At 39.6% G+C, this 20,953-nt stretch overlaps 1 protein-coding gene across 3 annotated transcripts in view; it reads left to right on the top strand.

The window, feature by feature from the left end:
* LOC126418945 (dynein regulatory complex subunit 5) overlaps positions 1 to 20,953 on the top strand; it is a 143,430-nt gene that overhangs the window by 15,007 nt on the left and 107,470 nt on the right. The window contains exons 1-2 of one of the 3 annotated variants that reach the window (XM_050085980.1): positions 4,455 to 4,526; positions 17,323 to 17,529. The exons of 1 other annotated variant lie outside the window; for it this stretch is intronic. In XM_050085980.1, the coding sequence (XP_049941937.1) occupies positions 17,349 to 17,529 (181 nt within the window). In that variant the 5' untranslated portion in view covers positions 4,455 to 4,526; positions 17,323 to 17,348. Of the gene's footprint in view, positions 1 to 4,454; positions 4,527 to 17,322; positions 17,530 to 20,953 lie in introns of those variants that run through there. One more of the 3 variants, XM_050085981.1, reaches the window with a different exon arrangement.

The following is a 20,953-nucleotide window of genomic DNA, read 5'->3' as shown; positions in this document are numbered from 1 at the left end:
CCACTACTGGATCCGTCCTTGTACTACCCCAGTTAACAGCCATTGTCTGCTAGTTTCCCTGGGCATCACATCAGCAGTATTTCCACTGTGGCAAGAAATTTCAGCCACCACTGTTACATCATAAAGCTACACTTCCATGATCAGTTACATCAGCACAATGTAGATACTTTGGAAACTGTTTCATTCAATGGTCGCTAACCTCAGTTATCGTGCCTCCACCTGCAGAGTATGTTGTCTAGCTGGATGGTACCCTTCTGACTTATGATTGAATGCCTCATGAAGTCTTCCTTGGCCTTCCTGGACCAGGTCAACCCACTCCTTAGTGCTGTTGTGGGATCCAACATCCTTAGTACCTGACGCCTTCTACTTGCCACATCTTCATAGAGTGTGCAGCCCCCCAAAATGTGTTCTTGTGTGCCTAAATTGTCACAGCTGCAGCTATCATTCCTCTATCTTTTGATTTTGTACAGATACATGCACATAAGCCATGTCCAGTCAGGTAATGTATCAATCCACTTGACAGGTTGAGAAATGTCATTTTTAATCTCTACCTGATGTTAAGGGGAATTTCATATGTTCCCTGCCTGTGCACGAACTGTCCCATCCATTTTGCACAGTAGTAATACGCAATTTTTTTATTACATTTCTCGATTTGGCCTCAGTTTCAAGCACCCTTCATACTTCCATTTGATTGCCTTTCTTTAACAAGTAAAAGGCTCCTTTTCCCTAATTTACAAGTCCTAGAATTACTAACAAAACATCATTCAGGGTTGTGCAATAGGTACCTGTTAATTTTAGTAGCACTCACTGTTGAACTTTTCTCACTAATGAGGCTGACTTCAGTAGCTGCAATCTATGAATTATGAGACCAAATGCTCACACCATATCCTATGACTGATGCCAATGTAGGGTGGTGATATATTCTGATTGTTTTCAAGGGAAGCCAAAATTACCTATTTGCGATGGTTATAATTTTATTCATCATGTTTGTACCTTTCCTGCCTGCTTCCTGTACATGATGTGCAAAGCTACAACATTCATCCAGAAATATCTGTAGGTATCTCATTACTATGATACCCCCTATCATTACATCATTTAATTTGATCCCCCTTTCAGCGGGAAGTACATTGTTTTGTGAGGTGCTAGTGGTAATTTAGCAGTTCAACACCAACCCTTAAGTTCATGGATCGCCACATTACACTTGTCTTCTGTAATTATTCTTTAGTCACCACTTACAATGAACATCAACATCATCTGCAAGTCCTACCAGTCCACTTTTGTAACTTCTGTGGTATGGGCTTCAGTGATACATCCCAAAACTCTGGACCACACACCATTCCTTGCAGACAGCCCTCGTTATTGCTTCATTATTTTCTTTCCTGGACATGTTAAAGAAGCATGTCACCCATGGCAATAATAACTCAGGCAGTTTAACAGTGCTTCTGGACACTCCAAATCCCTAAGGCAACTAGATAAAGATGGCCACCATAGGTTATGTAAAGCTCCAGCAATACGGATCATCATCACTGGAACATACAGAGAGTGAATATCTGCCACTAGTGAAATTGCCTTATCCGCCACTAGTGAAATCGCCTTATTAATTGCATCATCAGTTGACTTCCCTCTTCTAATCTCTTGCTGGTGAGGCTTCATCCCAGGCAGCAGCCTGTGATCCCATAATCTTTTGCATAATAGTTTTCAAATATCTTGCCGAGAACATTCAAAAGACAAACTGGTCTGCAATATTTGGTTTCATCTTCCCGTTTACTACATATTACCACTTCAGCATTCTTCCACAGTGCAGGGACCCTTCCTTGCAAGAGATACTCATTGTACAGAGTGCACAAGTAACTATCTAAGTGGTCACATAGGGCTTGTAACGCCTTCCTGTATAATCACCTAGCCTGTGTATGCCATGATTTTCATAAATGGTTGTGATTTTCATGCATGTATGCAGTTTGGTAATATTCATAGCATCCCCCCACACCTTTGGAAATCGTTACATTCTTCTTATGTCTGTTGGTATTTTGCCTGTCTCATCTCTCTTGCATACCAGATGCCATACTTTTGTCATGGCTGAAGCTCCCAGAAATCTTAATTCTGGATGGATGTCCTCTGCCTCTGGTGGCAATTTATAAATTGATCTTTTGATGCTCTGTCAATTTTTTTTCACAGAATCACATCTCCCACCTCTCTGCTTCCTTTTTCATAGTAATATCATAACATCTCTTTCCTTTATACAGCCCTTTTACATATTTTTCTCACATTTCAGTCTTCCTTTTATTTAGTACATGCTTTCCATCTAAACTCTTGGTATTCACATGGTTGCTTCTCCCTTTTTTCAAAGGTTTGTTCAGTTTTGCTATATGTGGTCCTATCTTACACATAGTCACACACACTTCTACAGCTTTATATTTCTCTAGCCATTTGTGCTCTGCTATTTAATTTATTTATCCAGGGATTCACCTCTCAATGGTAGAGGACTTGTCATAATGTAGTGCAAATAGAGAGCTCAAAATATAAATACACATAGAATATGTAAGTATGTTTTCAAGAGTGTAGGACAAGCATTTGCCTGAAAAGATTTACAAAAACTGCAAAAAAAAACTGAACCATGATGGCTGCACAGACTCAAGTCAAATCCTCCCAAATATGAAACCAGTGTGTTCAGAAACGCACTGCCTCACTCGCTTGGTCCCTTTTGCCATGTTGTGCAATATTATTTTGGCCTTAAGCAGTTTACACCAGTTAACGTATATTATAAAACATAATTTATCACTGCAAACACTTTGTACACCCATTGTTGGCTCCTGCAGCATGACCATTTTGTTCTTTGTCAGTTTCATTTTGTAGATGGCTGTATTCCTTTTTGCTCACTTTACTTACTTTATATCTTCTCCTTTCATTAATTAAGTTCAATATCTTGTGTGTTATGTGTGATTTTTTACTGAACCTTGACTTTTCAGGTAGTTGTTCATCTCTGCCTTCATTATGTTATTATTTATATACATAAATGATGTGACGGGCAGGGTGAACAGCAGTCTGCAGCTGTTTGCTGACAATGCTGTGGTGTGAGAGAAGTTGTCATCATTGAGTGACTGTCGGAGGATGTAAGATGACGCAGACAGGATTTCTAGTTGGCGTGATGAATAGATGTAAGTTAATATGGATGAGTAGGACAAACAGTCTTGTAATGTTCAAACACACCATTGTTACTGTGCTGCTTGAGACAGTCACGTAGATTACATATCTAGGTGTAATGTAGTAAAGTGATTTGAAAAGGAACAAGCACATAAGGATGGTAATAGGTAAGGTGAATGTTGATTTCAGTTTGTTGGAATCATAGGGAAGTGTAGCACATGTGTAAAGGAGACTGCATATAGAACACAAGTGTGATCCATTATCGAGTACTGCTGATGTGTTTGGGATCTCCATCAGGTCGTATTAAAGGAAAATATCAAACCTTTCAGAGGTGAGATGGTAGATTTGTTGCCCAAAGGATCATTTGTATTATGGAGACGCTTTGTGAACTGAAATGAGATTTCCTGGAGGGAAGACGGTGTTCTTTCATGAAACACTATTGAGAAAATTTAGAGAAGCGGATTTGAATCTGATTGCAGTAAGAATCTACTGCTGCCAGCATACATTTTGCGTATGGTCTACAAAGATAAGAGAAGTTAGGCCTCACGTGGAGGCTAATAGACAGTCATTTTTTCTCTCTCTATTTGAAGGTGGAACAGGAAAGGAAATGACTAATGGTATGAGGTACCCATTGCCATGCGCTATATGATGACTTGTGGATTATGTATGTAGATCTAGGTCTACTGTTGACCCTTGGCAAACTTTCCTTGTGTATTGTCCGTGGTTACACTGAAGAGCATTGGTGAGAGCACACTTCCTTGTCGAACCCCTCTATCTGATCTAAACCATTCTGATGTTTTGCCATCTATAATAACACAATTCATGCATTTGTTCTACGTTTCTGATCTTAGTTGCATTATTTTTGAAAGTCTATTCAGACCTAAGTTAATGAATATGGACAATATTTGAGACAGATGAGTGTATTCAATATTTAGTGAAAGAAGAGTAAGTATGGCAGAACTGACAAAACTATTTGAAAACATAATAGTACCTTCAGATTTCAAAACTTTAACATTCCAGAAGATAGCTATTCAGTAGTGGTTTTGAGTTTGCGTGTCTACCAGCCTTGCTCCAGTTGTTCTTGTTTGATCATTGTTACTAGGTACTCATTATCTAGTCTTGCTTTGATAGAAAAGTATCTCTGCAATATTTAACATACTGTTAGTAAAAAGGTCTGTTTTAAATAAACTGATTAGTATTTTCTTGTTACAGGTGATGTTTGTATTCATTTTAACAAGGAAGAACAAATATACAAGTATTACTTGCAGTATTATATAAAAAGTTGAAATCTGAAGATAATTATCAAAAGGATAATATCTTACCAAAACCAAAGGAATTTTCTTAATTTTCCTCGATTGTAAGAAAAAGGAATTGTTGCTTTTGTGGTAATTACTATACATTCCTCTCCAATTTGTTGCACATTATCTGCTATTTATTACTATTATTCTGCTGCTTTGTACTCTGTCATATTATACTAACAACTTACACTGCATATATTTGTTCCTAGATAAAATTTGTCGTTAATGTTGTATCTATATTTCAAACAGACAGCTCAGTTCATGGAATCAATACTAAGAATAAAAAGATCAACATAAATATTCCGTATCACTTACTGTGACACAGAAGGGTGTTTACTGTTAGGAACACATTTCCAGTAACTTACTGGAAAACATAAAAATTTAGTTACCAATAAAATTTCGTTTAAGAGGAGCCTGAAAGATTTTGTAATATGTGTAAGGAAGCATTGTAAATGGTTTTCTTTTGTGAATTCAATCTGTAATAGCTTTGGAAATTCCTTATACAGCTTAGTTGAGTCCTTTTGACATTTGTGTGTGTGTGATAAGTTTCCTATGAAATGTGTAATCGAAGATACATTTAATAGTCGAAACCAATAAAATTTGTTGACAGGCACATGCTGAAATGATCATGTTAAAAAGTAATTATATCTTGGTCTTGCTGATCTGTAAAATTTGGATCCATAATACAGTCCAGAACACATGAGGGGAAAAAACATATGCATATGTATAGCTTGATGTACACCTAAATATTTTTGAACATGATCATTTCTGGATATGACAATCAATAAATAGTATTAGTTTCAGTTGTAATTTAGACCATGAGTACTGTAGCACAGGATGTTAATGCTGTAAATGATTGGTTGGGCTGGATCCCAGTCTATGGTGACAAGACATGAATGACTGAAGAAAATAACTTCACATTTGGTTTTTGCTACCAGTATTATTTTCTTAGTGGTTTGATTACTTACAGCTTAGTTAGAATTGCAGTTGAAACTAATACAATTTGATGATAACAATTAGAAAAATGATTTTCTCATTCTTCATTAAAAAGAATCTTAAAATAATTTATACTGTCTTCTGTAAGGGGCTTTTCGAAATAGCGTACTTGTACTAAGCCATTGAAATTTATGTGAAATGTGATACACTTGGTGTCATCCGTACGTCAGTCCTCTTTATACATGAGTGGAACCAACAACCATCCTGGTTAATTATGAGTCCCAGAATTTTCTTTCCACATTACCAAATTATGAAGGGCTACTAAAACAAATACAAAGGTGCACCTGTTCAGTAAACTAGGTAAAAAGGCAGTAGTCTCATATCTCAAACGGGAACTCAAAGCATTTATCTCTTTGGAGGCACATATGTAGATGAATAATTAACCAAGTACAGCATAGATATGCTTTTAGTGGATTAGTTCATTATGGGAGGGATCATTCATAGCATAAAGGCTCTGTAAAGAAACTGTTGAAGAAACAATGACTAATGCACATTAGGTTAAAACAAGGTGTAGGGCTGTAGATAGATAGATGCTAAATAAACACTTTTGACTGGCAAAAAGGCAATGCATGAAGCCTTCAATGCTTGCAATAACAATCTCATCACAAGACTTCTCACAAAATTGAAAGACATGCTGGTCCTATAAAAAGTCTGTTAGTGGCACCAAAGTTATGGCCAGACATATGTGGTTGACAGTAACTGAAATTGAGGGTAGCAGAGCAAAACCAGAAACACTAAAATCCATTTTCAAATCTGTCTTTACAAAAAAATATGCGGGAATACAACCACAATTTCTCACACAACTGCAAACATGAATGATATAGACATTATTTTAAGAGGTGGCGAGAAATAGCTAAAAGTCGTAAAGTTGAACAAAGCTCCAGGGCCCAGTGGATTCCTAGTCAGACTGCATACAGAGTTGTATCTGAACTATCATCTCTTTTTAACCAAAATATGTCATAGATCCCTTGAACAAGAGATTTTACCAAGTAGTTCGAAAAAAAGCACATGCGACATCCATCTACAGGAAGGGCAGCAAAAGTGATCCACATAACTACTGTCTAGTATATTTGACATCCATCCGTTGCAGAATCTTAGAACATATTCTGCACTCAAACATAATGAAATATCTCTAACTGTGTGACCTCCTCCATGTCAGTGAGCATGTATCCTGCTAAAATCAGTCATGTGAAACCGAACTCTTGTTTTTCTCACATGACATTCTGAAAGCCATGGTTCAAAGGTGTCAGCTGGATGCAGTATTTTTTACTCCAGAAAACACATGACTCAATATCTAATCTATACTTATTAACAAAAGTTCAATCATATAAGATATCAAATGAAATTTATCATATAAGATATCAAATGAAATTTGTCACTGAATTGTGGATATTGCAATAGGAGGGTTGCAGTATGTTATCTGGAATAGAGTGCCATTGACAGATGTGGAATTAACTTAAAGCATGGCCCAGGGAAGTGTGTTGTGACCCTTACTTATATGCTATTTAATGTCCTGGCATACACTATTAATAGTAACCTCAGAGAAGATGATTAGTTATCTATCTGACTAAACCAGAGGTTGTACAGAGTTTCAGCGAGAGAATAAGGGAACAATTGACAGGAATGGGGGAAAGAAATACAGTAGAAGAAGAATGGGTAGCTTTGAGGGATGAAGTAGTGAAGGCAGCAGAGGATCAAGTAGGTACAAAGATGAGGGCTAATAGAAATCCTTGGGCAACAGAAGAGATACTGAATTTAATTGATAAAAGGAGAAGACATAAAAATGCAGTAAATGAAGCAGGTGAAAAGGAATACAAACATCTCAAAAATCAGATTGACAGGAAGTGCAAAATGGCTAAGCAGGGATGGCTAGAGGACAAATGTAAGAATGTAGAGGTTTGTCTCACTAGGGGTAAGATAGATATCGCCTACAGAAAAATTAAAGAGACCTTTGGAGAAAAAAGAACCACTTGTATGAGTATCAAGAGCTCAGATGGAAACCCAGTTCTAAGCAAAGAAGGGAAAGCAGGAAGGTGGAAGGAGTATACTGTATTTACTCGAATCTAAGCCGCACTCGAATCTAAGCCGCACCTGAAAAATGAGACTCGAAATCAAGGAAAAAATATTTTCCCGAATCTAAGCCGCACCTGAAATTTGAGACTCAAAATTCAAGGGGAGAGAAAAATTATAGGCCGCATCTCCAAATCGAAACAAAGTTGGTCCATTGTAATATGAGACACAATTTAGGTCGAATGAATGACGGTACAGCTACAGTAGTTTGGTTGGAGTCGTAAGTTAGCAGTTAAGCTTTACCAGGTAGCCATTGCTATGCGTCAGTATTTATACGGCTACCCTTCCTTTTCCACGTGCTTCGTCTGGTTTGAATTGATAGCATATTTTTCTTTGATCTGATACGCGCAGTTTTCTTTGTTAAAGGTGCTTACGTCACTCTAAGCTGAAAATGCGTTACTGTACTGTGTCATGCATTGTTTGTCGCTTTCTGATAGTGCGTGTTTACGGCCTGTCGTCGCTCACGGCATGGCTTGCTTTTGTGCGCGCTACCGCCGCTTTTTCTTTTTTTTTAAGAATCGTCTCATTAGCGAAACAATGGCAAGAAACTGCTATTTTTTGTTACTTACACTGCTGCTTTCTTTGATAATGATCAACAAGAACCAAATAATAGACTGCGTATGATAGATGATGTTCTGAACGAGAGTTTAGCGAAAATTTTTCTCCGTTTGAAAATCTTTGCAGGCGCCTCTTTAGTAAATTACATGCTACACAGAAATTAGAGTCATCTTAGATTTAAAAATCTAGTCAATTGCCGTGCTTCATTTCTGACTGTATCACTATTAAGCATAAGAATAATACGAATATAAACATGACATGATATGTATATTCTTCCGCGTTTGCTGTTGTCTCACTCTAGTTTCGTAGTTTATTAGGCAGACCGGATTTAAATGAGATAGCAGCAAATATGAAACAATACATGGCAAAATGTTTATATGCGTATTATTCTTATGGTGACGAGAATACTGCATGTGATTCACAATTTATGAAAGTCCCTATTATAACTACCATCTCTTCTCACAAATAGGAAAAAATTCAGAACGTAGAGTTGGCCATATTGACAAACATCCCAAACAGTCTTGCCAGTCGGATTTTCATAGTACATTGGAAATAGCTCGTCTTCCACCTTTTTTTTTAAATTTATTTACTGACGCAGAGGTTTTGGCGCCAGTATTTATCTTTGAGTTTACAAAGCATGCCTGTGTAGCGCTACATATATTCGACGCCAGAAGTAAGTTGTGGCGGCACCCACCAACTTTTTTCAGAATTTCCGCTGGCTTTGCACTCGATTCTAAGCCGCAGGTGGTTTTTTGGATTACAAAAACCGGAAAAAAGTGCGGCTTAGATTCGAGTAAATACGGTATAGAGGGTCTGTACAAGGGCGATGTACTTGAGGACAATATTTTGGAAATGGAAGAAGATGTAGATGAAGATGAAATGAGAAATATGATACTGCGTGAAGAGTTTGACAGAGCACTGAAAGATCTGAGTCGAAAAAAGGCCCCGGGAGTAGACAACATTCCATTAGTACTACTGACAGCCTTGGGAGAGCCAGTCCTGACAAAACTCTACCATCTGGTGAGCAAGATATATGAGACAGGCGAAATACCCTCAGACGTCAAGAAGACTATAATAATTCCAATCCCAAAGAAAGCAAGTGTTGACAGATGAGAAAATTACTGAACTATCAGTTTCATAAGTGACAGCTGCAAAATACTAACGCGAATTCCTTACAGACGAATGGAAAAACTAGTAGAACCGACCTCGGGGAAGATCAGTTTGCATTTCGTAGAAATATTAGAACACGTGAGGCAACACTGACCCTACGACTTATCTTAGAAGCTAGATTAAGGAAAGGCAAACCTACGTTTCTAGCATTTGTAGACCTAGAGAAAGCTTTTGACAATGTTGACTGGAATACTCTCTTTCAAATTCTGAAGGTGACAGGGGTAAAATACAGGGAGCAAAAGGCTATTTACAATTTGTACAGAAACCAGATGGCAGTTATAAGAGTCGAAGGACATGAAAGGGAAGCAGTGGTTGGGAAGGGAGTGAGACAGGGTTGTAGCCTCTCCCCGATATTCAATCTGTATATTGAGCAAGCAGTGAAGGAAACAAAAGAAAAATTCGGAGTAGGTATTAAAATCCATGGAGAAGAAATAAAAACTTTGAGGCTCATCGATGACATTGTAATTTTGTCAGAGACAGGAAAGGACTTGGAAGAGCAGTTGAACGGAATGGACATTGTCTTGAAAGGAGGATATAAGATGAACATCAACAAAAGCAAAACAAGGATAATGGAATGTAGTCGAATTAAGTTGGGTGATGCTGAGGGAATTAGATTAGGAAGTGAGACACTTAAAGTAGTAAAGGAGTTTTGCTATTTGGGGAGCACAATAACTGATGATGGTCAAAGTAGAGAGGATATAAAATGTCGACTGGCAATGGCAAGGAAAGTGTTTCTGAAGAAGAGAAATTTGTTAATATCGAGTATAGATTTAAGTGTCAGGAAGTCGTTTCTGAAAATATTTGTATGGAGTGTAGCCATGTATGGAAGTGAAACATGGACAATAAATAGTTTGGACAAGAAGCGAATAGAAGCTTTCACAATGTGCTGCTACAGAAGAACGCTGAAGATTAGTTGGGTAGATCACATAAGTAATGAGGAGGTATTGAATAGGATTGGGGAGAAGAGGTGTTTGTGGCACAACGTGACTAGAAGAAGCGATCGGTTGGTAGGACACATTCTGAGACATCAAGGGATCACCAATTTAGTATTGGAGGGTGGCGTGGAGGGTAAAAATCGTAGATGGAGACCAAGAGATGAATAGACTAAACAGATTCAGAAGGATGTAGTTTGCAGTAGGTACTGGGAGATGAAGAAGCTTGCACAGGATAGAGTAGCATGGAGAGCTGCATCAAACCAGTCTCAGGACTGAAGACCACAACAACAGCAACAGGTAGGTATGGTCTGAAAATAGCTATGCAAGTGCTCAGCCAGACCTTGAAAAATTTCAAAGTGATCAAAGAATGGCAAGTTGCAGGAAATGTTCAGAATGTAAAATAGCATACCCTGACTGAAATATCAATGATTCGCAGGTGGAAACAGTCATCACGTTCATATAGATGGGCGTAACAATTTACATGGATATGAAATGGAATGATCCCATAGGATCACTCGTATGTAAAGCTGATGACGGACTTCAGTTTGTTGGTAGGATACTGAAAATGTAATGCAATGCATCTAGAAAGCAGATTACATTCAAAGCACTTGTATGACTGATCATAGAATGTTGCCATGTTTATGAGACCCAAGTGTTACATGACTAATGGGGGATATTAAACATGTACAAAAAATGGCAGCACTAATGGCAACTAGTATGTTTGATCCATGGTAGAGTGTCATTGAGATGCTCCATGAAAGCCTACTTAATAAGTTTCAAGAAACAGTAATAACAGAAGAAACAAGGGATTATAGTACAATTTCCTACAGATCGTTCTCACTGGGACACTAATATGTGGTATAATGACAAGCACCCTCTGCCTCTTACATCACTTTTGCAGCGTATATATTTAGATTTAGACACCATAATTATATATATATATATATATATATATATATATATATATATATATATATATATATATATGTATATGTGTGTGTGTGTGTGTGCGTGCGTGCGTGCGTGCGTGCGTGCGTGCGTGTGTGTGTGTGTGTGTGTGTGCGAGTGTATACACCATAATTATATATATATATATATATATATATATATATATATATATATATATATATATATATATAATTATGGTGTATACACTCACACACACATACACACATATCCATCCACACATATACAGACACAAGCAGACATATTTGTGTTTGTGTTTGTTTGTGTGTCTATCGACGTGCCAGCAGTTTCGTTTGGTAAGTCACATCATCTTTGTTTTTAGATACATTTTTCCCACGTGGAATGTTTCTATATATAATACAGGGAAAAATATATTTAAAAACAAAGATGATGTAACTTACCAAACGAAAGCGCTGGCACGTCGATAGGCACACAAACAAACACAAATATGTCTGCTTGTGTCTGTATATGTGTGGATGGATATGTGTGTGTGTGCGAGTGTATACCCGTCCTTTTTTCCCCCTAAGGTAAGTCTTTCCGCTCCCGGGATTGGAATGGCTCCTTACCCTCTCCCTTAAAAACCCACATCCTTTCGTCTTTCCCTCTCCTTCCCTCTTTCCTGATGAGGCAACAGTTTGTTGCGAAAGCTTGAATTTTGTGTGTATGTTTGTGTTTGTTTGTGTGTCTATCGACCTGCCAGCGCTTTCGTTTGGTAAGTCACATCATCTTCATTTTTAGATATATTTTTCCCAAGTGGAATGTTTCCCTCTATATATATATATAATAGAGGGAAACATTCCACGCAGGAAAAATATATATATATATATATATATATATATATATATATATATATATATATATATATATATATATATATATATAAAAACAAAGATGATGTGACTTACCATACGAAAGCGCTGGCAGGTCGATAGAAACACAAACAGACACATACATACACACAAAATTCAAGCTTTCGCAACAAACTGTTGCCTCATCAGGAAAGAGGGAAGGAGAGGGAAAGACAAAAGGAAGTGGGTTTTAAGGGAGAGGGTAAGGAGTCATTCCAATCCCGGGAGCGGAAAGACTTACCTTAGGGGGAAAAAAGGACGGGTATACACTCGCACACACACACATATCCATCTACACATACACAGACACAAGCAGACATATTTAAAGACAAAGAGTTTGGGCAGAGATGTCAGTCGAGGCGGAAGTGCAGAGGCAAAGATGATGTTGAATGACAGGTGAGGTATGAGCGGCGGCAAATTGAAATTAGAAATTAGCGGAGATTGAGGCGTGGCGGATAACAAGAAGAGAGGATATACTGAAGGGCAAGTTCCCATCTCCGGAGTTCTGACAGGTTGGTGTTAGTGGGAAGTATCCAGATAACCCGGACGATGTAACACTGTGCCAAGATGTGCTGGCCGTGCACCAAGGCATGTTTAGCCACAGGGTGATCCTCATTACCAACAAACACTGTCTGCCTGTGTCCATTCATGCGAATGGACAGTTTGTTGCTGGTCATTTCCACATAGAAAGCTTCACAGTGTAGGCAGGCCAGTTGGTAAATCACGTGGGTGCTTTCACACGTGGCTCTGCCTTTGATCGTGTACACCCTCCGGGTTACAGGACTGGAGTAGGTGGTGGTGGGAGGGTGCATGGGACAGGTTTTACACCGGGACGGTTACAAGGGTAGGAGCCAGAGGGTAGGGAAGATGGTTTGGGGATTTCATAGGGATGAACTAAGAAGTTACGAAGGTTAGGTGAACGGCGGAAAGACACCCTTGGTGGAGTGGGGAGGATTTCATGAAGGATGGATCTCATTTCAGGGCAGGATTTGAGGAAGTCCTATCCCTGCTGGAGAGCCACATTCAGAGTCTGATCCTGTCCCGGAAAGTATCCTGTCACAAGTGGGGCACTTTTGTGGTTCTTCTGTGGGGGATTATGGGTTTGAGGGGATGAGGAAGTGGCTCTGGTTATTTGCTTCTGTACCAGGTCGGGAGGGTAGTTGCGGGATGCGAAAGCTGTTGTCAGGTTGCTGGTGTAATGGTTCAGGGGTTCCAGACTGGAGCAGATTCGTTTGCCACGAAGACCTAGGCTGTAGGGAAGGGACCGTTTGATGTGGAATGCGTGGCAGCTGTCATAATGGAGGTACTGTTGCTTGTTGGTGGGTTTGATGTGGATGGACGTGTGAAGCTGGCCATTGGACAGGTGGAGGTCAACATCAAGGAAAGTGGCATGGGATTTGGAGCAGGACCAGGTGAATCTGATGGAACCAAAGGAGTTGAGGTTGGAGAGGAAATTCTGGAGTTCTTCTTCACTGTGAGTCCAGATCATGAAGATGTCATCAATAAATCTGTACCAAACTTTGGGTTGGAATGCCTGGGTAACCAAGAAGGCTTCCTCTAAGCGTCCCATGAATAGGTTGGCATACGAGGGGGCCATCCTGGTACCCATGGCTGTTCCCTTTAATTGTTGGTATGTCTGGCCTTCAAAAGTGAAGAAGTTGTGGGTCAGGATGAAGCTGGCTAAGGTGATGAGGAAAGAGGTTTTAGGTAGGGTGGCAGGTGATCGGCGTGAAAGGAAATGCTCCATCGCAGTGAGGCCCTGGACGTGCGAAATATTTGTGTATAAGGAAGTGGCATCAATGGTTACAAGGATGGTTTCCGGGGGTAACACATTATGTAAGGATTCCAGGCATTCGAGAAAGTGGTTGGTGTCTTTGATGAAGGATGGGAGACTGCATGTAATGGGTTGAAGGTGTTGATCTACGTAGGCAGAGATACGTTCTGTGGGTGCTTGGTAACCAGCTACAATGGGGCGGCCGGGATGATTGGGTTTGTGGATTTTAGGAAGAAGGTAGAAGGTAGGGGTGTGGGGTGTCGGTGGGGTCAGGAGGTTGATGGAGTCAGGTGAAAGGTTTTGCAGGGGGCCTAAGGTTCTGAGGATTCCTTGAAGCTCCACCTGGACATCGGGAATGGGGTTACCTTGGCAAACTTTGTATGTGGTGTTGTCTGAAAGATGACGCAGTCCCTCAGCCACATACTCCCGACGATCAAGTACCATGGTCGTGGAACCCTTGTCCGCTGGAAGAATGACGATGGATCGGTCAGCCTTCAGATCACGGATAGCCTGGGCTTCAGCAGTGGTGATGTTGGGAGTAGGATTAAGGTTTTTTAAGAAGGATTGAGATGCAAGGCTGGAAGTCAGAAATTCCTGGAAGGTTTGGAGAGGGTGATTTTGAGGAAGAGGAGATGGGTCCCGCTGCGACGGAGGACGGAACTGTTCCAGGCAGGGTTCAATTTGGATGGTGTCTTGGGGAGTTGGATCATTAGGAGTAGGATTAGGATCATTTTTCTTCGTGGCAAAGTGATATTTCCAGCAGAGAGTACGAGTGTAGTCCAGTAAATCTTTGACGAGGGCTGTTTGGTTGAATCTGGGAGTGGGGCTGAAGGTGAGGCCTTTGGATAGGACAGAGGTTTCGGATTGGGAGAGAGGTTTGGAGGAAAGGTTAACTACTGAATTAGGGTGTTGTGGTTCCAGATTGTGTTGATTGGAATTTTGAGGTTTTGGAGGGAGTGGAGCTGGAAGTGGGAGATTAAGTAGATGGGAGAGACTGGGTTTGTGTGCAATGAGAGGAGGTTGAGGTTTGCTGGAAAGGTTGTGAAGGGTGAGTGAGTTGCCTTTCCGGAGGTGGGAAACCAGGAGATTGGATAGTTTTTTGAGGTGGAGGGTGGCATGCTGTTCTAATTTACTGTTGGCCTGTAGGAGGATGCTCTGAACAGCCGGTGTGGATGTGGGAGAGGAAAGATTAAGGACTTTTATTAAGGATAGGAGTTGACGGGTGTGTTCATTGGCTGAGTTGATGTGTAGGTGAAGGATTAGGTGGGTGAGGACAACGGATTGTTCAGTTAGGAACTGGTATAGGGACTGATGGAAAGAAGGGTTGCAGCCAGAGATGGGAACTTTAAGTGTGAGGCCTTTGGGGGCAATGCCAAATGTCAGACAAGCCTGAGAAAATAGAATATTGGAGCGTAATCTGGCTAGGGCGAAGGCATGTTTGTGGAGGGAATGTAAATAAAACTTAATGGGGTCGTTGTGGGGGTGTTGTGAGGGTGACATGCTATTAGAAGGTGGAAAGTGTAACATGAGGAAATGAAAATGAAAATAAAAATATATGGGGAGGGATAAAGGTGGACTGGAAAGTAACTGGAGATCTCGTGTGAAAAAAGGCGAAAAGGTGTTGGTTACAGCTGGGCTATGTTGGACTTGGGTTGGTAGACAATGATGTGCACAAAGTTTAGGTGGTTGTGTTGCCGCCAAAACACGTTAGAGGACGGAGAAATTCGGGAAAATTTCGAAAAAACTTCGTGTAATATATTAAAAGGAGTGGTTTTGTGGTGGCAGATTATGAAAATGAGGCTAACAATAGTCTGACGAAAAAATAATGACGTTAAAACCTGTGGGAAGCGGCTAAAAATTATCAGTGATGTGGGAAAAACGGAAATGGAAATAAAGCGAAAGTTGTTAGAACTACCCAAAATTGTTGTTTAAAAGGTGAAAGGAACTGTTTGTGAACTAGAAATGGTGGATTTTATAGCGGCGGTAGTGTTGAAAGCGGCAAAAAAATTTTTTTGGTTATGGTTTGGAAGTGGGTTACGTATTATTGAGTATATATAGGCGGGATAAAATTGTATAGCAGATTACGGTAAAAAGGAGAAGGTGAATACAAAGTGAAACTACTGCAAAAACAGAAAGAGAAAATAAGACGACAGAAAAGATTTCGAAATGCAACAGTGACAATAACAAACGTAATTGTTGGGTTCAAATCAATGATATCAATACAATAGAGGGAAACATTCCAAGCGGGAAAAATATATTTAAAAACAAAGATGATGTGACTTACCATACGAAAGTGCTGGCAGGTCGATAGAAACACAAACAGACACATACATACACACATAATTCAAGCTTTCGCAACAAACTGTTGCCTCATCAGGAAAGAGGGAAGGAGAGGGAAAGACGAAAGGAAGTGGGTTTTAAGGGAGAGGGTAAGGAGTCATTCCAATCCCGGGAGCGGAAAGACTTACCTTAGGGGGAAAAAAGGATGGGTATACACTCGCGCACACACACATATCCATCCACACATATACAGACACAAGCAGATATATTTAAAGACAAAGAGTTTGGGCAGAGATGTCAGTCGAGGTGGAAGTGCAGAGGCAAAGATGATGTTGAATGACAGGTGAGGTATGAGTGGCGGCAACTTGAAATTAGCGGAGATTGAGGCCTGGTGGGTAACAGGAAGAGAGGATATATTGAAGAGCAAGTTCCCATCTCCGGAGTTCGGATAGGTTGGTGTTGGTGGGAAGTATCCAGATAACCTGAACGGTGTAACACTGTGCCAAGATGTGCTGGCCGTGCACCAAGGCATGTTTAGCCACAGGGTGATCCTCATTACCAACAAACACTGTCTGCCTGTATCCATTCATGCGAATGGACAGTTTGTTGCTGGTCATTCCCCGTCGCAGCCGTCCGGGTTATCTGGATACTTCCCACCAACACCAACCTATCCGAACTCCGGAGAAGGGAACTTGCTCTTCAATATATCCTCTCTTCCCGTTACCCACCAGGCCTCAATCTCCGCTAATTTCAAGTTGCCGCCACTCATACCTCACCTGTCATTCAACATCATCTTTGCCTCTGCACTTCTGCCTCGACTGACATCTCTGCCCAAGCTCTTTGTCTTTAAATATGTCTGCTTGTGTCTGTATATGTGTGGATGGATATGTGTGTGTGTGCGAGTGTATACCCGTCCTTTTTTCCCCCTAAGGTAAGTCTTTCCGCTCCCGGGATTGGAATGACTCCTTATCCTCTCCCTTAAAACCCACTTCCTTTCGTCTTTCCCTTTCCTTCCCTCTTTCCTGATGAGGCAACAATTTGTTGCGAAAGCTTGAATTATGTGTGTATGTATGTGTCTGTTTGTGTTTCTATCGACCTGCCAGCGCTTTCGTATGGTAAGTCACATCATCTTTGTATATATATATATATATATATATATATATATATATATATATATATATATATGTTTACTTCATTCATTCATGTTTCTCATCATTTAATCTGTAATTTGTAAACAACTTACGAAAAAAATAATGTATAATCTGATACATGTATTCTGTTTATAGCATATACTAATTCCAGTTAAGTCAAAATGAGAATACCACATACTATCCCAAAGAATGCATATGAGGTGTATAAGCCCTCCAGGACAACTTTGAATCTTGTTGGGGAGGATGCAAGACCCATCAAAGCTGAAAATATCACTTGGGATGAAGATATACCGCCAACTCTAGTTACATTGTGTGTACAGAGCCTTGTACAGTCGTTCAAAGGTAAATTTCTTTTCCTCACTTTGAATTTTTGGATATTCAACTTGATGATGATGATGAAGAGGAAAGGAAAGGATTAGTATTGGTGAGGATACTCTCTGCCACACACTGTATAGTGGCTTGTAGAGTATATGTGTAGATGCAGAAAATCATCACCATTATCATCATCATCATCATCATCGTATTGTACAGTTTCCTACCACTGATAGAGACTACTTAGAACACAAGGCTTTCCATCTTCTCAAGTCTTCCCACTACTCTCTGTCACTACTTTGGCCCAGTCTTCTCCTCTCTCCTGAATGTTTTCCTTGACTTCTTTTAGTCACTTGTCACTTCACTTTCATGTTGTGCCCTAGCCTTCCATCTTTATCTCAGACATCTTCTTCTCAAGCATTCTCTTCATAAGATTATATTATTTTAATACTTTTTCCTGAATATTATCTTCCAGGCATTTATTTTCATAACACTTTTTATTTCTCCTCCTTTCCATTTTTCTTTCGCTTATTCAACTTCCCAAAAACTTCACTTCACACAATAGAGTTGGTATATATTATGTTTAGTGTATCACTTTCTTACCTTTTTGAGGATTCCTTTGTTCCATATCATTCTTCTCACACTCTTCATAAAGTTATCAGCTTGTATAATATGTTCACTTGTCTCTTTGCCATTTATAACATTTTCTTGTATTTTACTCCACAGATAGTTAAAACTTTCCATCATTTTTTGCTGCCATGCACCCGGTTTCATGTTTACTATCTATCTTTTGTGTCCAACTTCTCAATTTCTTTGCATTATCTTTTAGGCTACACAGTATCATGTTTACTATAGATCTATCTTTTGTGTTCAGCTTCTCACGTTTCTCTGCATTACCTTTTTGGCCATACTCTTGCACAGCTTTTTACTGAACTTGTATTTTCATCTGTACTTCTTCATCATTGTTCCCCAACACCATCAAATCACCAGCAAACAGCGTTGCTCTCACCCTGGGTGTTATCTCTCTTGCCAGTTTTATCGTCATGGAATCTATCATCATTAAGAAAAGAAATGTAGATGGAACACTTCCTTTTTTAAGACCATTTCTCTGCTTCAGCATACCTGTTATCTCTCCTCCAGCTCTCACTTTCCTTCTTAGTACCTCCAAATTTTCCTTCTGGATACAGTATTGTATGCTTTCTCTTAATTCATTAAGATCATCAGTAAATGTGTCCCATGTTTGGAGTATTGCTTGAAGCCATACTGTTCTTTCAGCAACTTTTCAACTGTTCTGCAGATTCGTCTCTCAAGGATCTCTAAACATTTAGCTGAGTGGCACATAAGAGTAATGCCCAGCTATAGTTCTTATGTCCTTTTGGCTTCCATTCTGGAAGACAAGTGCAGTTACTTACTCCCTTCTTTCAGTTTTCTGTAGTTCACATTTCCTTCCATACTGATCTCAACTCTACGCAGCCAAGATCATTTCCATAATTTTGTCCTCAAATACTGGTACCTTTCCTCCTATTGTGTTCATCAGAGTCACCTTCACTTCTATCCATATTATTTCATATTCTATTCCTCGTTCATCCTCTATCTGTAAGGGCATTCAAATGAAAGAGAGTAAACAGTTTATTATTTAAAAATAATCAGCATAACTGTTAATAGATTTATCCCACTGTGGGACAAGACGGTCAATGCCTTCATGCAAAAATGTTTGTGATTGCCTACAGAACCATGACTGTACACAGGTGTGCATGTCTCCATCAGAAGCAAATTGACAGCCATGAATTTCTTTCTTTATGGTGCCAAAAATTTGGAAATCACTTGAGATATTGGGACTGCATGGAGAATGTGTAATAGCTTCCCAGCGAAACTTCTGCAGTGTGGTCAGAACAACCTTTGCAGCTTGCGGGCAGGCATTATTCTGCAACAGAGTGGCATCATCCATCTACATTCTTGAACATTTGGACTTTGAAATATGCTCACTATTTTTTATTTACTTAAATTTGGCATATTTCATGACAGTACCTTTTTACATGTTTTCCGTGTTTACAAGGCGATATTTGTCTTGGCTTCAGTTGTCTAGTGGAAGTATGATTCCACAATGCAGTTTCGTCGGCTGCAGAAATGACCTGGTTCAATGCGTTTGCCTCATTTTTCGTGCTTCAAATACCATTTCTTCGAATGTGGTTTCTTCTTAAAGTTTATATAAAAAAGTAGTAACATAATTCTTTTTTTTCTGTTCACTTCCAAATTATTATGACGGCGACCTGCACACTGTTCTACTGTCAACACACACCACGAGTTCACTGCCGACTGACTACAGTCAAAGATGACTCCAGTGTCAAAGACATTTTACACAACACACAAGCTTCCACTTGTAATCAGTCTCTTTGATATTCTTCACCACATTTACTAATAGTAATCAATATGCTTTCACTCTCAAAAATATAAGTAAATTAGCATATAATAAGGCAAATTACAATAATAAGATTCTGACAAAAATATATGAAAACATTTACAATTTGGTATCGACAAATCCGGTAGAAAATAACACATCTCCCAGATCCATTACAACTTGATGGTGCACTTCCATTAATGAACAGCAGTATGTGGACATTTCGCAAAAATTGAAGCATGCTATCAAATTCTAATGCCCAGAAGTGTTGACAGATGTTATCATCCTGTTGCAGAATAATGCCTGCCCACATGTTGCCAAAGTTGTTTTAACTACACTGGGAAGTCCGTACACACCCTCCGTAGAGTCCTGATCCCTCCCAATGTGACTTCAATTTTTGGAGCCCTGAAGAGAGACATTCATGGCTCCTGATTGCTTCGGACAAAGATGTGCATGCCTGGGTTCAATCACGGTTCCATAGGCAACTGAAAACATTTTTCTATGAAGGTGTTGGCCATCTTATCTCACAGTGGGAAAGTGTGTTAACAATTATGGCAGTTACTTCTGAAATAATAAATGGTTTGGTTAACTTTTCTTTCCATCTCTCATTTTCATTTGACTGCCCCTTATATATCTCTGTATCCCTGCACATCTCTACCTGGACTCAGCATATTATTAAGTTCTCCACAATTCGTTGTGGTCATCCTCCTCCTCTTTCTCAGTCCCATTTTTATTAAACACTTCTTTCATTCTCAGTCTTTCTGCTTCTATTTCTTGTCATTTCATATGCTATTTTCTTACTTCCTTTATTATGCTGTTCCATCATCCTGGACTATTTTTCCATTCACTTTCTCTTTTCCACTACTACCTGCTTTTGTGCTTTCCTTCATTGGAACCACATTGTAAATGTCTCATTCTTATTACAAAATGAGTCAAATTTACAAAGAATTTGGCAGCATTACATAGCACCCCTTCTGGCCTGGATAAATGCACTTATTCAGTTGGGAAGGGTGACATAAAGCCATAGTATCCTCTCCTGAGGCAAGCTAACTCACA

Source organism: Schistocerca serialis, chromosome 9, assembly GCF_023864345.2.
Source record: "Schistocerca serialis cubense isolate TAMUIC-IGC-003099 chromosome 9, iqSchSeri2.2, whole genome shotgun sequence".
Lineage (NCBI taxonomy): Eukaryota > Metazoa > Arthropoda > Insecta > Orthoptera > Acrididae > Schistocerca > Schistocerca serialis.
Note: the sequence above shows the minus strand (reverse complement) of the source record. Positions and strands in the feature narration are given on the sequence as shown.